This window comes from Prionailurus viverrinus, chromosome B4, assembly GCF_022837055.1.
Source record: "Prionailurus viverrinus isolate Anna chromosome B4, UM_Priviv_1.0, whole genome shotgun sequence".
In the NCBI taxonomy this organism is placed as follows: domain Eukaryota; kingdom Metazoa; phylum Chordata; class Mammalia; order Carnivora; family Felidae; genus Prionailurus; species Prionailurus viverrinus.
In genome coordinates this window covers 41460815-41476865 of record NC_062567.1, presented here as the reverse complement: position 1 = coordinate 41476865, position 16051 = coordinate 41460815, and the positions used below count along the sequence as shown (strand labels likewise).

Below are 16051 nucleotides of genomic sequence, written 5' to 3'. Positions count from 1 at the left end.
ATGTTCCAAATGAAAGCAAAGATAAAATCTCAGAAGAAGATGACATAACATGGAGATAAGCCGTCTACCTAATAACCGGTTGAAAGTAATGGTCATCAAATGCTCACCAAACCCAAGAGAAGGGTAGATGAACACAGTGAGAACCTCAGCAAAGAAATGGAAAATTTAAAAAAAAACAACAATCAGACCTGAAGAGTACAATGATGGACATTTAAAACAACATTAGAATGAATCAATAACAGATTGGGTGATGCAGAAGGATCAACTACCTGGAAGACAAGGTAGTAGAAATCATGCAAGCAGAACAACAACAAGAAAACATTACTTTTATTTTATTTTATTTTTATTCATTTTTACCTTGGGGAGAGTCAGAGAGTATTTGAAAAGGGAGAGGGACAGGAGAGATTGAGAAAGAGGATCTCAAGCTGGTCCACACTCAGTGCAGAGCCGGACGTGGGGCTCCTACCCTTGATCCTGGGATCATGACCTGAGCTGAAATCACAAGTTAGAGTCTCAAATGACGGAGCTACCCAGGAGTCCGAATTCTACAAAATTTTTCAAGGGAGTTGACACCTCTGCATCTTAAATTAGTCTCAAAACTGAAGACAATGGAAAGTTTCCAAATTCATTCCATATGGACAGCGTTACCCCGAAACCAAAACCAAACAAGGAAATCAAACACACCCAGACACACACACACACACACACACACACACACACACACACCACAGTATACGCCAATATCCCTGATCAATATGCAACAATCCTCACTCAAGTATTAGCAAACTGAATTCCACAATACAAGAAAAGGTTCAAACACCATGATTGCATAGGTTTATTCCACTTATGCAAGGATGCTTCAAGACCTGCAAATCCATCAACCTGTCACACCACATTAACTGACTGAAACATCAAAATCATGTGGCCCTTTCAAGAGATGCAGAGAAAGCACTTGACAGAATTAAAAATCCATTTATAGTAAAAAATTCCTAGAGTGGGTAGAGAAGGAATTTCCCTTCATATAATAAAGTTCATATATTGCAAGCCCACACTAACGTCATTCTCAACAGGGGAAAGCCAAAAGCTTTTCCTTTCAGATCAGGATCAAGATCAGGAAGTCCACACTTACCACTTTATTCAACACAGTACTGGAGGTCCTAGACACAGAGATCTGAAAAGAAAAATCAATCAAAGACATCCATGCTGATAAAGAAAATGCAAAACAGTCACTATTGGCAGATGACTTAATTTTCTAGAAAAAAAAAATGAGACACTACACCAAAGTAACCTATTAGAATTAATAGGTGAAATCAGTCAAGTTGCAGGAAACAAAATTAATATATGGAAATCTTTTGGACTTTATACAATAGTAATAATCTGTGAGAAACAGAAATCACAACAATCCCATTTGTAATTGCAATTATAAAAATCAATTATTAAAGAATATTTTAACCAAGGAGGGGAAATTCTTACACGCTGAAAATTTAAGCTAATGTTAGAAGTAATGCGAGGATGACACAAATAAATAAATAGGAAGATATATACTGTGCTTATGGAATGGAAGATATAATATTGTGAAAGTATCCCAATTATGCAAAATGACCTATAGATTCAATGTAATCCTTAAGAAATACCAATAGCATTTTCACAGAACTAGAATAAATTACCTGAAAATTTGTATGGAACCACAAGAAACTCTGAATATCCAAAGCAATCATTAGACAGAGGAACAAAACTGGAAGAAACATGCTCTTATATTTCAAAGTCTACTACAAAGCTTTAGCAATCCAAGCGGTATAGAACAAGAGACACATAAATCAAAGGAATGGAGTAATAAGCCCAGAAATAAATGTGTATCTATGTGATCAATTAAATGTGACAAGAAGGCAAGAAGGGACACAAGGGAAAAGAGAGTCTTCAGTAAATGGTGTTTATAAAACTGGAAAAATATGTGTTAAAGAATCAAACTGGACTACTTGTTTATACCAAACCCAAAGAAACCTAAAATGAATTAAAGCGGTAGGGGTAAGGCCAGCAACAATAACTCCTAAAGAAAGCATAGTCAATAAACTCATGGAGATCATTCTCATCATTATTCTTTTAGATCTGTTTTCATAGAGAATGGCAGCAAAATGAAAAATAAACAATATGGCAAACCACAAGGCATTTCCCCAGCCAAGGATACGTTCAATAAAAGAAAAAGGCTACCTACTGAATGGGAGATGATATTTGCAAATGATGTATCTGACAAGGGGTTAATATCCAAAATATATGAAGAATTCCTCCATCTTAACACAAAAGGAATGCAAACACGTGATTCAAAAATGGAGCAAGGACCTGAATAGGTATTTCCTGAAAGAAGATATGCAGATCGACAACAGACATGTGAAAAGATGCTCAGTATCACTAATCATCAGGAAAACATAAATCAAAACCACAATGAGATCTCACCTCCCACATGTCTGAATCCAAAAAAAAAACCATGAAATAACAAATATTGGTGTGCATGTGGAGAAAAGGAAATCTTATGCACTGTTGGTGACAATTTAAATTGGTGTCGATACAATGGGCAACAGGATGGAGGTTTCTCCAAACATTTCCTCATTTTTGACACAGTTGATGGATCTAGAGGGTTTTATGCTAAATGAAATGAGTCAGACAGAGAAAGGCAAATACCATATGTTTACCTTATGATGTCAAAACAAAAAGAAACAAACAAATAAACAATAAACTCACATGCAGAGAGACCAACTTTGTGATTTCTGTAGGGGAGTGGGGACGAGGGATGGCTGAAAGAAACGAAAGAAAGTAGGTGGTACAAACTTTCCGTTATAAAATAAATAATTCACAGGGATGTAAATTACAGCATGGAGAATAGAGTCCATACCATTGTATTAATTTTGTATGGTGATGGGTGATCACGATGATTTATCATGATGATCATAGCATAATGTGTATAAATGATGAATCACTATGTCTACACCTGAACTTAATGTGATGTCACATGTCAGCTATACATCTGGGAAAATAAATACATGAAAATGAAAATAGTATTGTCAACCCATTTTGCCAAACACAAAACAAAACAGAACTACAGACCAAAGGAAACATGCACGTGAATATGCCCAAAATTATTACCAAATAAAATCCAACAATGAAAACAAAGGAAAAGAATTCCAGTGATGCAAAGTAGGTAATTTAGATAGAAAGTTTTATTGCTTGGATGTTCATGTTATTTAATTGTCTTTTAAAAGTACTTTTAAAAGTAGTTTCTCTGCCCTACACCAATATCTTTAGTGAAATTGTTAAACACTCATTAATTTTCCCCTACAGAGTTAGACTTAGGCTTTGTTTGTTTGTTTGTTTGTTGACAACAAATATTCCTATTTAAATACAGACACCTAGTTACCATTGGAGAATGAATAAGTAAACAGCATGAATAATTATTTAACATTCAAATCTCTGGAATGGTGCTATTGCTCAATATTATTCAATGTTTTATCTTTCTTACAGGCATTTATTTTTTCCAGCAAAAACTTTAATAACCTATTTACAAATAATACAAATGGAATGTAGGTATATTAAAAACGAAGGTAGAATTTGAGAAGATCCATTCAGAAATTGATGTCTTTATGGCAGTCGCAAAAAAATTGAAAACGTAGTCATTTTTCACTCTTAGTGTCAAATATAATTAAACACCCGTCTACGGGTTGATGATTTTACAATATTTTCAGTGAAATAAAAATGACATATCAAGGGCATAAGAAAAAGAAACACATAATATCTACATGTAGCAAATTTGCCTAAAAGTAAAACATAAACTTCTAAGATATTTTACACAAGGCCTAAGTCCTCAGTGTTTGTCATTCAGATGGAAGTAAGTGAACAGCCTGAGTGGTTAAGTCTCTGACCCCAACATCTCATGGAACATAAAATTTGTCAGAGACATTTGCTGAAGGACAAAGGAAATGCCACACTGCAAGCTCAAAGCCTCTACATTCTGGAGGTGTGTGAGGAGATAAATGTCTTCAAAATAGCTCAAGTGCAAGAATTTCCTGTTCAAATTTGAAGTGACACATTGATGAGAAATCTACTTTTTCCACTATTGCTTCACTCTCAGCGCTCACAGGGCCGGCAGGCTGTGAAGACCACAGATACTGTCTGGTTACGAGAGGAACCTGGTTCCCTCTGGACGATGCATGACTGTCTGGCCAACAGAAGGTATGTGTCACCACAGTCCTGCCTTTCTAGTAGTCACCTCAGTGAGTGGGAGATTATAAATGCTGGTGGGATGCACCTGAGGCACAGCCACTATACAATGAAATCACAGAGAACATTGGAATCTGCATTCCAACAATTCAGGGTAACAAACAAGAATGAGTATGAGATACATTAGAGGTCTTACAATATTCAATTTCTTGCCTGTGGAGATGTCATTAAGAATATGCATATACCTATGCATAGGTTTGCAAATCAATATAATTTAAGGTGAGGTCACAGAAGCATGAGGACAAAGAACACATGATTTGGATTTGTCATCAGTTGTCATCAAGAATATATTATATATATTCGACATTGGTCCAGTCTTTAAAAAAAAATCCCGAAAATGAGTCCATTATAGCATAAAGGTCAAATGGAATTCCTCATATATTCATTTCAATAAATGAAAGCAGTTTGATTCTTCATAAAATTCAAGATGAGGTACCTTGTGTAAAAATGTTAATTTAAACTTAACTATATACAATCCAAAGACTTTTTATAAAATTGAACAAAACTTGGCCAAGAAAGATATTCAATACTAAAAGACGCTCTTGTGTAATGAATTGTTACATGGTGTAAATGCTATGAATCAGTAATGATAAATGGTTACTGTGTTAAAAATATTTAAAATTGGGGCACTTGGGTGGCTCAGTCGGTTGGGCGTCCAAATTCGGCGAGGATCATGATCTCAAGGTCTATGAGTTCGAGCCCTACCTCAGACTCCGTGCTACAGCACGGAGCCTGGAGCCTGCTTCAGATTGTGTGTCTTACTCTCTCTAACCTCCCCCACTCACAGTCTGTCTTCCTCTCTGTCTCTCTCTCTCAAAAGGAAACAACAAAATTGTTTTAATAAAAATTATTAAAATCACTAACACATTATTGAGAACTTAGACCACTCAGATTGAGTTTAAGTGCTTTATATGCGTTGTAGTGTACGTCTTTTAATTCGTATTTTAGATTACTAAATTAGATAGCTAGACATGAAATAAATCTTTTTAATTTTTATTTTTTTTAAATTTTTCATGTTTATTTATTTTGGAGAGACAGAGAGGGACACAGAATGAGCGGGAGAGGGACAGAGAGAGGGAGACACAGATCTCAAGCATGCTCCAGACTATGAGCTGTCAGCACAGAGCCCCGCGTGGGGTTCGAACTCACGAACCATGAGATCATGACCTGAGCGAAAGTTGGTAGCTCATCCAAACGCTCAGTTGACTGAGCCACCCGGGTGCCCCTCGAAATAATTTTTGAAGCTGATACTTTGTACTTGGAGAGACAGGAGTAATTCCAGAGTTCACTGACTGCACAGTTCCTTGACTGAGGTCTGAAATTACATTTATGTGAGTTTTAGTACAACTAAACAACTGGAGTTACCCTAACTGCCTTTGAAATCATAGATCTTTCTAGACATTTGTAACAACTGTGTTCTTCCATAAATGATCTGTCCTTTTATTTATCATTTTATGCTTTCATATCTTTGCCGTTAAGTCAATTGTCACTTTCTGATGGTAAGTCCTCTTTTAAAAAATGCTTTGTTTCCTTTTGTTTTCACTATTGTTCCTGCTTTGGGCAATTTTAGTGTGTCTTGTAACATTTTGTAACATATGATATATTTCTTCTAAAATTTAACAATTCTCAGAACTCCCCAGATGTTCAAAATAAAATATCACTTTGATAGCACTGCATTACTTTTTAGAAACACAGTTTCAAACCACAAATAAAAGTCATTTGCAACAGGGAATTCCTATATGTACTAAAAACAATATTCTCCAATCTTAGAGCACCTAATTTTCAACCAGTAATGGGCTTTAACATTGTCAAAATTGATACAACACTTTTTTGTAATACAGCACTTTAATTAATCTGGTTATTCTAATAGTGTTGAAATATGTCTGTGGAATCTGACCTTACATTAATGAGGACACTAGTATTCATGAATTCCTTTCTTCTTCACTAATTTAGTGCTTTACATGTTTTGCAACCAATACTATTCTGCTATTATTGTAAAAATCCACTTATTCTATCATGAAACACTTATTTCAATCTCTACACAAGTTAGTACCAGACTTTCTATTGTTCAACTGCAAATGAGGAGTCTCCCTCACCCTGCACCCCACCCGGTGTCACTGTACTAGCAATGTCGTCAGCACATGACACACACTCTTGATCAAGACCTTCAGGGCAGTTTCATCCACATTGTAGCTGACACTACTCAGCTGCAGACATGGACAACCAAGGCGTGACTTACGCGGAACTCCATCATGCTAAGGGCTCAAAAAGACAGCAAGTGCAACCTAAGGGCACGAAAAGTTCCATTTCAGTAACTGAGGAGGAGATAGCCTATGCAGAATTGAATCTTCAAAATGCTTCTCGGGACCTTCAAGGGAATGGCAAGAACTCTCCCTGCAAAGGTAAAAAACATGTAATGCAGACCAGTATGTCTGTTTTAGGATTTGAAGTTGGGGTGTAGGGGTGTAGGGAAAGAGTAGGAAGTGATCTCACATAGTTTTCATTTGTGAGGACCAGAGCTGGAGGTTGGAATATGGTATTGTAATTGAATGCATTGGTATATTCTGAGAGAAGATTCCAATGATAGTGATGGGTTTGAGGTGCAGGTTATTGTATGTGATTCCGTGTGCATTGTGGGTTCTCTTGTTTGTAAATCTCCTAAATGATTGTTTGCGGGCATCCTTTTTCAGTGTTTGCCTTTCTCTTCCTACTATTCACCTTCATGTCCAGAGAAGCTCATTGCCGGTATCTTGGGAATCCTCTGCCTCGTCTTGATGTCCACTGTGGTAACAATAGCTGTTATTCCCTGTAAGTATGTGTTTGAATGACTAAAAGGGAATATTTCACCTTACTGATCATCAGTTCCTCGACATAGTGTGTAACACTTTGAATTTATTGTCTCATTTTAATGCATGTGTGCTCTAAATGTGGAATGATTATTTGGAGTTTATCTAAAGTAGAAATAACAGAATAAGTTTAGGGAGAATTAAACACATATTTGGATTTAATAACTCAAAGTCAAGTCATACAGGAGACTTTATGGTGAAATACACATTAACTCTTGAGATTGCTTAAAGGAAATATTGTAAGAGATGGTGAGGTTTGGTTCTTTAAGCTTTTGAAATGTTTACCCCCTCATGTTCATTATTTTATTCAATTTTTCTGGTAAAATAGCACACCCAATTTTAAACTAGGAAACTCAAATTATTATGATTTATTTCATTGAATATTATTTTTTTTGAGAATTGCTTTAATGTTCTAGCTACTGAAGGACCAGATCGGAACAAAACGTCCCTGGAAACAAGGATCCGGAAAGGTACAACATCCCTTGCAAAATTCTGTTATTAGTTTCGTGTCTCTTTGAGCTCTGTCTTCAAGTAGGCAAAGATGATAACAAATTCTTTGGGAAAAAGTGAATTAGAAAATCACTTAATGAACTTTCAGAACTGATGGAGAAATACTCATTCAAAATCACCGTACCTGCTGTTAACAATTGCCTCACATTTCCTCCTTCTACAACATGGTAAAAGGTAAATCATTCCATAAAGACGGTTGTGTAAGTGATTCTCAGGACATGCAGAGGTGGACATTTTTGTGGTTGCTTTATATGTGCACATAAATTAGGGGATGAAAGCCTGACTCTTCTCTGAGTGTGTGTGTGTGTGTGTGTGTGTGTGTGTGTGTGTTTTGTTTTAATTTTCAAATGGGGTCTTGTGAGGGTCTACGAATGTTATGTACACATATGTGTATCCATAGACACTATGTAAAGTTTCATTTTGTAATATTCAAAGCTTTTTGGATAATATCTCATAATCTCTCTCCAGCGTGTCTCTGTTGTCATTGTCTGAAAGAGTGGTTTATGTATTCCAACAATTGCTATTACATTAGCACTGAGGGAAAATCGTGGAATGAGAGTTTGACGTCTTGTGCTTCTAAGAACTCTAACCTGCTCTACTATGATGATGAAGAGGACAAGGTAAGTTTTCAGATGTTTCCAGATTGTATTAAAAGCTTGTCATTAAATGGGGCTCCTGAGTGCCTCAGTGGATTAAGCCTCCGACTTCGGCTCAGGTCATGATCGCAAGTTTCGGGAGTTTGAGCCCCACAGCGGGCTCTGTGCTGACAGCCCAGAGCCTGGAGTCTGCTTCAGATTCTGTGTCTCCCTCTCTCTCTAATTCTCCCCTGCTCATGTTCTCTCTCTGCGTCTCAAAAATAAATAAATGTTAAAAAATAAAAAGAAAAATCTTGCAATTAATATTATGCTTGTAGAATTCATCCATAGTTTTATATGTATTTGTAGTTTATTTTTTAAAGTGTTTAATATTCCATGGTTTGACTCTATGACACATTATTTATAGTTTTATACCTTGAATGTACATTTGATAATTTCCAGTTCTTGCTTTTCATAGGATCTTGCGCTTCTAGAAATGCTCTTTTGTCTGAAATTAACTTTACTATTGAATTTCACAACACATCAAGGAAACTAGGCATATGATTGTGCACATTGATTACAATGTAGTTAGAATCACACAATTCTAAATTACATCATGAGACTGAAGTTTTGAGCCTTTATCAGGCCTGCCCATTTTCTTTTTATGAAATATCTCTGCTTATTTTGGGGCTGTATATCAATGGAATCATTCAGGGTGCACTTTTATGTGGGTCTCCCTTCTCTCCCAGGTGCTACTTGTAATCCATCTATATTAACACACTTGTCTACAGTTTGAGAATTTTCATTGCTCTATGAATATGACATGTTAAAAACCATTCTCAGAAATTTAGTTCCTTTTTCATATGTGGGTATTATGAATAATTATGTTAGGAAAAGTCTTTACTATGTCTTTCTCCACATATCATATTTATAATCATGTATTACACATAGTGACATATTATATATTTATGTAACATAAATGTATGGTTTTCATAATAAAATAATAATGTATAAATATAACATAATTGTATTCATGTATAATTATGCTACATTTCTCTGTAGGCATTAGTATGCAATTGCATAGTCATAGATATGTGTATATTTCAATATAAAAATTTATGCCTACATTTTTTTTTATTTTATTGTGTAAACTACATTGTACCAAATAGGCCTTTGATCTAAAAGTCCTGTGATCAGTATTCTCAGAAAAATTAATTAATATGTTCTGATGGTTATTCATAGTACCATTTTCCTGGGCTGTAAATCTCAAGGCTCTTCTCTTTTGTGAGAATGAGAAGTGCTGGGTTGTGTCTCTTGCCCATTTCTCCAGGACGGTGTCTTCTTTTCACTTCTCAGAAGTCTTTGTCATATTTTAGACATGAGCTCTTTTTTCAGTTTTTAAGATGCAAATACCTGCATCTGCATTTTCGCTCTCCTATTGGAGTCTTTTAATGATCAGAATTTTTATGTTACCATGGTCCTACTTAGCGTTTTGTACATTACAATGAGTATTATTGGACCTATTTCATAAGTTAGCCAAAGTTCATGAATAGAATTTCCTGTATTATTTTCCTGTATTTACCTTTTTTTATTTCTTTCTTTTTAACGTTCCATTATGATTTATGACCCAATTAGAATTTATTTTTTGTGATGCTTTATGTCTGAGGCTGTGAGATAAGAGTGAAAGTTGTATATTTCTACATCATTACCTCATTGACGGAGCATCATTGATAGCAAAGTAGGTCTTTTCTTCATCAGTAACTTTATATACATAAAGTTATATATATATATATATATATATATATGTACAGATGTGCTCTAATCTCCTTGGTATAAGTAATATAGATATTATATATCTTTATATAGATGATTGTATATTCATAGATCACAGTCTACACAGTCTATCACAACCCACAGCAGTTCGAGTAAAATGTAGAGACTTACTTGCTTTTATGGTCCATTACCGTGTCCCATTTATACTGTAAGTGTCCTAAATCATGCATGTTATAACTTTGCTTCAACTGACACTTTTGCTTCAAATATCAATTTTGAAAACACAGGAAGTGAAGGGAAGTCCATAATACCTGGTAAGAATTTTATTCTTACATTTGTCCTCTGTTTCTTCCTTATGATCCAAAATGCCTTCTTTTACCATGTATTCTCCATAGCAATTCTTTCATTGGGTTCAGGGCTAGTTTAATGTTAGAGAAGCAGCTCACAGCACGAGGAACAAGACTGTTCCTGTCAAGTTCATTTCTCAAAAAACAGTACACTCTGTATATCAGTATCAGGCGTAGGTTTGAACTGTATTTTTGAGTGTCTGTGCTTCATCTCAATTTATTTTCTGTACCTCTCCATTCACAAGTCTTGTCTTGAGGTATCAGAAAATCCTAAGGGAGGTTATTTTTTGTGTTTTGTGTTTTGGGGGTGGTGGTGAATTTTTGGAACAGGGATGCTCAGCAATTTTTCCCGTGTAAATTAACGCTATTTGCTTCCTCAATATACACTATTTCAGCTTAGGAAAGTTTTCATAGGAACAACCTACTGTCAGAGAGAGAGGAAATCTGTACTTCTGACAGTGCTGTACTGAAGCCAGCTTGCACTGGTTTCTGAACACAAACTATGCATCTCTTTACCTTCTCTGCTTTCATGATTTCACATTGGAAACCTGAAGGGAAGCATTCGTGGAGACTTTGTACCACACACATTAACAAATGTTAAAAATATAAGGTTTGTAGTATAGATCCCACCATACAGTGTTATAATTATGGCTGCAAATATCTTATCTTTTCAAGAAATTCAGAGAGGAAAATTCATACGCAGATCTAAACATTTACCAACCTATTTATCATTTCTGGTGATCTCTAATCCTTCTTGCAGATATGTGTTACCATCTAGTGTCATTTTACTTGTAGCTTGAAGAACATTGTTGAAAGGCAGGTGTAGTAAGAAAAAATTCTGTTCATTTTTGTGTCTGATGTGGGGTCTTTATGCATCTTGTTTTTTGAAAAACTATTTTCTGAATGTATAATTCCTGTTTGACAGGTATTTTTGCTTTGTTTTGGTTGTTTGTTTATTTGGTGTGTGTGTGTGTGTGTGTGTGTGTGTGTGTGTGTGTGTGCGCACGCGCACACACAGGTAGTGGGTTTCTTTCTTTCATTTCCCCACTATTTTTCTGGTGAGAACTCATCTTTTAATCATATTGCTATTTAGCTAAAGATACTGAGTTGTTTTTCTCCTGCCCTTGTCAAGATCACCTCTTTTTGTGGGTTTGACTTTGATTTTATTTTTTAAGCTGTTGCAGAAAATACCATGACCCCATAACATAGAATTTAACACATTACCCATGTTAAAAAAATAGCCTAGTGTCTTAGAGCAGTTTTAGGTTCATAGCAAAACTCAGACATAGCACCGGTATATGCTGTATTCCCCTCCTGTCTATGTGTCAATGCAGGAGCAGTTCATGGACTCTCTCATTTTCAAAGCCCTCAGTGGGGTGGCTCACTTGCCACAACTGATACACCTGTAGTGACAAATCATTATCAGCCAAAGACCATAGTTTACTTCAAAGCTTACTCTTGAGGTTGGGCACTTTATGTGTTTGGAAAAGTATATAGTGACATGTATCAAACATTATGGAGTTCTACAGAATAGTTTCCCACCCTTCAAAATCCTCTGTGCTCCCCCTATCCATCCTTCCTTCCCCCTAAACCCTGTCAACCACTGATCAATTTACTGTCTCCAGAATTTTGTTTTTTCCAGAGGGTCATATAGCGGGAATCCTATACTCTCGCACATCTTACATTGCGTTTCACTAGATCATCCATCGTAACCAGTTGAAGCACCCAGTTTAAGTTAGGAGGGCTAACTATCACATTGTTGCAAAGTATATCTAGAGCTCTCCCCTTGTAAAACTGGAACTCAACTCACTGCACAATAATTCTCCTTCAACACTTTCCCCTCAACCTGAGCAACCACTATTCTACTTGTTGATTCTATCACTTTTACTACTTTGGATACTTTCTATAAGTGGAATCAAACAGGTTTTTTGTTTTTTTTTTTTCATCTGTATTACTGGCTTATTTCACTTAGCATAATGTCCCAGAATTTCATGCATATTGTGGCAGGTGATAAGATTTCCTTCCATTTACAACTGAATAATATTACAGGGTTATGTGTATACCACGCTTTCTTTCTCCATTCATCCATCAGTGGACATTTGGGTGGCTTTTGCCCCGTGGCTCCAATGAATAATGGTGCAGTGAGCATGGGTGTATATATATCTTTGAGATCTTGCGTTCAATACTTTTAGATAATTTCTTACATGTGGGATTACTGATTCATGTGGTAATTGTATTTTCAATTTCTTGAAGAAGCTCCATTCCCTTCTTAATAATGGTGATTGATTTACATTCCCAACAACAGTGTGTAGTCTCCTCCTGGTCGACCTCCTCACTGACCCTTTTTAAAAAAATATTATTTATTTGTTTTGAGAGACAGAGAAAGAGAGAGAGCAAGCAGGGGAGGTGGAGAGGGAGGGAAAGGGAGAGCATCTGAATCTGGCTCTGCATTGTCAACACAGAGCCTGATGCGGGCTCAAACCCACAAATGTGCGAACATGACCTGAGTCAACACCAAGAGTTGGAAACTTAACCAACTAAGCCACCCAGGCACCTGAGCTTTTTTTTTTTTATACCATCCATCCTAATGAGTATCAGATGATAACTCATCATGATTTTGATTTGCATTTCTCTGATCATTAGCATCTTTCCATATGATTTTTCACAATTTATATTGTCTTTGGAAATATGCCTTTTTAATTTCTTTGCCCTATTTTTTAACTGTGTTTTGGTGTTTGTTGTTGTTGGTACTAACTTGTAGATTAATTTTATATTTTAGATGTGATTCCCTGTTTGATGTATGATTTGCAAGTGTTTTTTCCACTCTGTCTTTTCATCGTTGATCATGCCCTTTGTTGCACAGAAATGTTTAGGTTGATATCACACATTTGTCTACAATGGACTTTTCCTTTGTGGTCTGGTTTTGGTGGCAGAGCCAAGAAATCATTGCCAAATACAGTGTTGTTTATTTTCCCCCCAATTTTTCTTTGAGGAAATTCTACACCTTACATTTATGTCTTTAGTCCACTTTGAGTTAATTTTAGTATATGGTATAAATGGAAACATCCAACTTCATTCTTCTGCATGTGGGAGGGAAGTCAGTTTCCCAACACCCTTTGTGAAAGATGCTGTCTTTCCCTACTGAATGGTCCTGGCACCTTTATCAAAGCTGGTTAGACCAATTATACCTCGGTTTGTGTCTGGATATTTTTAAGGTATTGTTTCCATGGGGGATTTAGACTCTGTGTCTTTCTGTTCCTTCAACTTGCTGCTTGTATCCCATTCCATTCGGAAGTAGTGTGCAGGGCAGGGATATGGATCCTGTCCTAGATAATGTGGCGTAAGGCTGATGGAGGTGGAAGATATGTCACACATTCCTGATTTTCACACGGACTTAAGTCACTTCACAATCCACTCTGTTCCCTCAAGAATATTTCTTTGTCTGCATTTGCCAGTGTTCTTTGGTCATTTCATTATGATGTCATGAGACATGGATTTGTAAGTGCTCATTCTGTTAGCAGTGTGGTAAATCTCTGGTGTGTATAAATATCTTAAATGATATTAGTAAGCTGTTCCTTCATTGTGCCTTAAGATTGTTGTCCTGTTTTTTTTTTTTTTCTGCCTCTGTTGTTCTTCTCATATTCTACTTAGAACTAAGCTGGCTTTCCTGATACTCTTTTGAAAGTCTCTGAATTCTGTAAATTGTTTTCTTTCTTCTCTCTCATCCTAAGTTATAAATAAATTTGTTACTCCTTCAAATTCATCAGTTTTTTTCTACTTGAGTGGATTTTCCATTTCCGGTATGGATATGCACTGTGATTCTCTGTGGTTTCTTCATATAGTTTTATTTCTCTATTGATATTTCCTACCTGCTAAATTGCTGCCATCACATGTGCATGCAATTATTTCAACTAAGTTTCTTTATAGTTTTCATATATTTATAAATATGACTTATAAATACTTTTGTTCTAATATGTGCAACAACTTATCCCAGCAGACGTTTCTATTGACCTATGCTTTCCTTTCGTTGGAAGACATTTTTAAATTTCTCTTCATATTTTTTTACTTTTTAGGTAGACAGTTTTTAAAAATAGAATTCAGAAACATGCATTGTATGACATTTTTCCTAGATTTACTATTTTTTTTTTGGCCAAACATTTATGGCAGAATCTTCTCCACTAAATCTGTCTGCTGATAGTTTTGTTCATTTATTTCCAAATTCTCATTGCTTATTTTTATGACCTTGTAACTTTTACCTTTGATGTTACTATTTTTTTTAGAAAGAATATGTCAAATATTGCAAGTCAGTATGGACTCCATTTCTGCAGTGTGACATCTGTGCCTGTGTCTGTGATTGTGAGAGGGACTGTTCATAATGTTGCTAAGAGTTCTCAGGTCTCCTGTATTCTCACTTTCTCCTGGGTTCCTCTTGGTCTCCTCTCCATGTGTGTATATTTTTTCCATAAGCTAAGAGTGTTAGAAACTAATGGTCAACTCTTCCGTTATATTCTCACATCCAGTATCTTTCCATTATATTTGTGGGGGTCACAGTGCTTGACACAAACACCGCAAGCTCTGACCAGATCAGGTATAGGTTTTCTTCATCATTACTGAGCGAAATCAGCACTTGGAGCTGAAACATCAATGGGTACCCGTCCCCATCCCCAGTACTGATCACCTCTCTCCCTGTGGCACCAGCACCATTGCTCTTCACAGCTTCTCCCAAATGTAAAAGCTACAATCTTCTGCATCACTGAGCCAGTGGTGGGCAGGTGGGGAGGCTCAGGAACATCCTAGCCGAGAAGATTATAAATGTGTTTCTGACTTGAATTTCCACGGTACATATTTCATAAGTTATTAAGCTTTGATCCATCTTCTAAACTCTGAAATTGTTTTTGTGGTCAGTTTGTCCTTTTCACTTAGTCCTACTAAGATAATTTTATACTTACGTGTCCAGTGTGTAACATTATATTATAATTGGAAAGTTTCTATAAAGTTAGAAGGAAAGAACTTTCATTTGTTACTACAGAATTCAAAAGAGTGTAAGAGCTTGTATTTGACTTCCAACAAAATTTATTTTCTCATAGTTTTTGTTGAATTTACTCTCTGCTACTACATGGATTAGAGGCCTCCAGAGAAGAAATCATAGTTCATCTGTGCAGCCAAAGGCCATAACATTTTCTTCTAACATGTAAGTCTTCTGACAACTTTTTATTTTATGCTTCACAAGAATTGTTCTTAGAAACAAAAAGAGCAATGTGTGAACAATCGGATAAACACAGTAGTTGAAGTTTTTCCAGAGAAAAATGATATGGGAAATCTTGAGATTGAGATATATAAGTAATAGCCAAAATGGATGGTTTATTCATCAAAATACTATGGTACATAGTAAGAGATGTAAGTAATCTTACGGTAAGATTAATGAGGTATAATTCCCTGTATTTCAGGTTGTCAGCATCTTCAGAGAGTGACAAGAAGTGTCCATATTTCAATTTTCAAGTAAAACCGTTTTATGCACCCTGCTCAGTAATAAGACCATATGTTTGTAAGCACAAGGCATTCTAGTTATTTCACTTTGGTATAATGTTATTTCACCATTTATAAAGAATACATCTCTCATTATTTCAAAAGCCATATGATTATTTATTCTGCATATTTTTAAGAAAATGTTTTTAGTGTAATTTTAGGTTCCCAACAAAATTAAGAAGCAGCTCCTGAGATTTCCTGTATT

At 35.8% G+C, this 16051-nt stretch overlaps 1 protein-coding gene across 1 annotated transcript; it reads left to right on the top strand.

Annotated features, from left to right (window-relative positions):
- Positions 1 to 6484: 6484 nt before the first annotated feature.
- Positions 6485 to 16001, top strand: LOC125171302 (NKG2-A/NKG2-B type II integral membrane protein-like). The gene is made up of 6 exons (XM_047868620.1): positions 6485 to 6671; positions 7000 to 7077; positions 7532 to 7585; positions 8094 to 8245; positions 15408 to 15511; positions 15768 to 16001. Exons 1-6 carry the CDS (start codon positions 6485 to 6487, stop codon positions 15883 to 15885), a joined length of 693 nt encoding a protein of 230 aa, XP_047724576.1. The 3' UTR covers positions 15886 to 16001.
- The last annotated feature ends 50 nt before the right edge of the window (positions 16002 to 16051 follow it).

Bases quoted from the DNA above. Each gene is read 5' to 3' on its own strand.
- LOC125171302 (XM_047868620.1), top strand. From the start codon at position 6,485: ATGGACAACCAAGGCGTGACTTACGCGGAACTCCATCATGCTAAGGGC. The intron at 6,672-6,999 runs GTAAAAAACATG...CTTCATGTCCAG, and splicing joins CAAGAACTCTCCCTGCAAAG to AGAAGCTCATTGCCGGTATC. The intron at 7,586-8,093 runs GTACAACATCCC...ATCTCTCTCCAG, and splicing joins GGAAACAAGGATCCGGAAAG to CGTGTCTCTGTTGTCATTGT.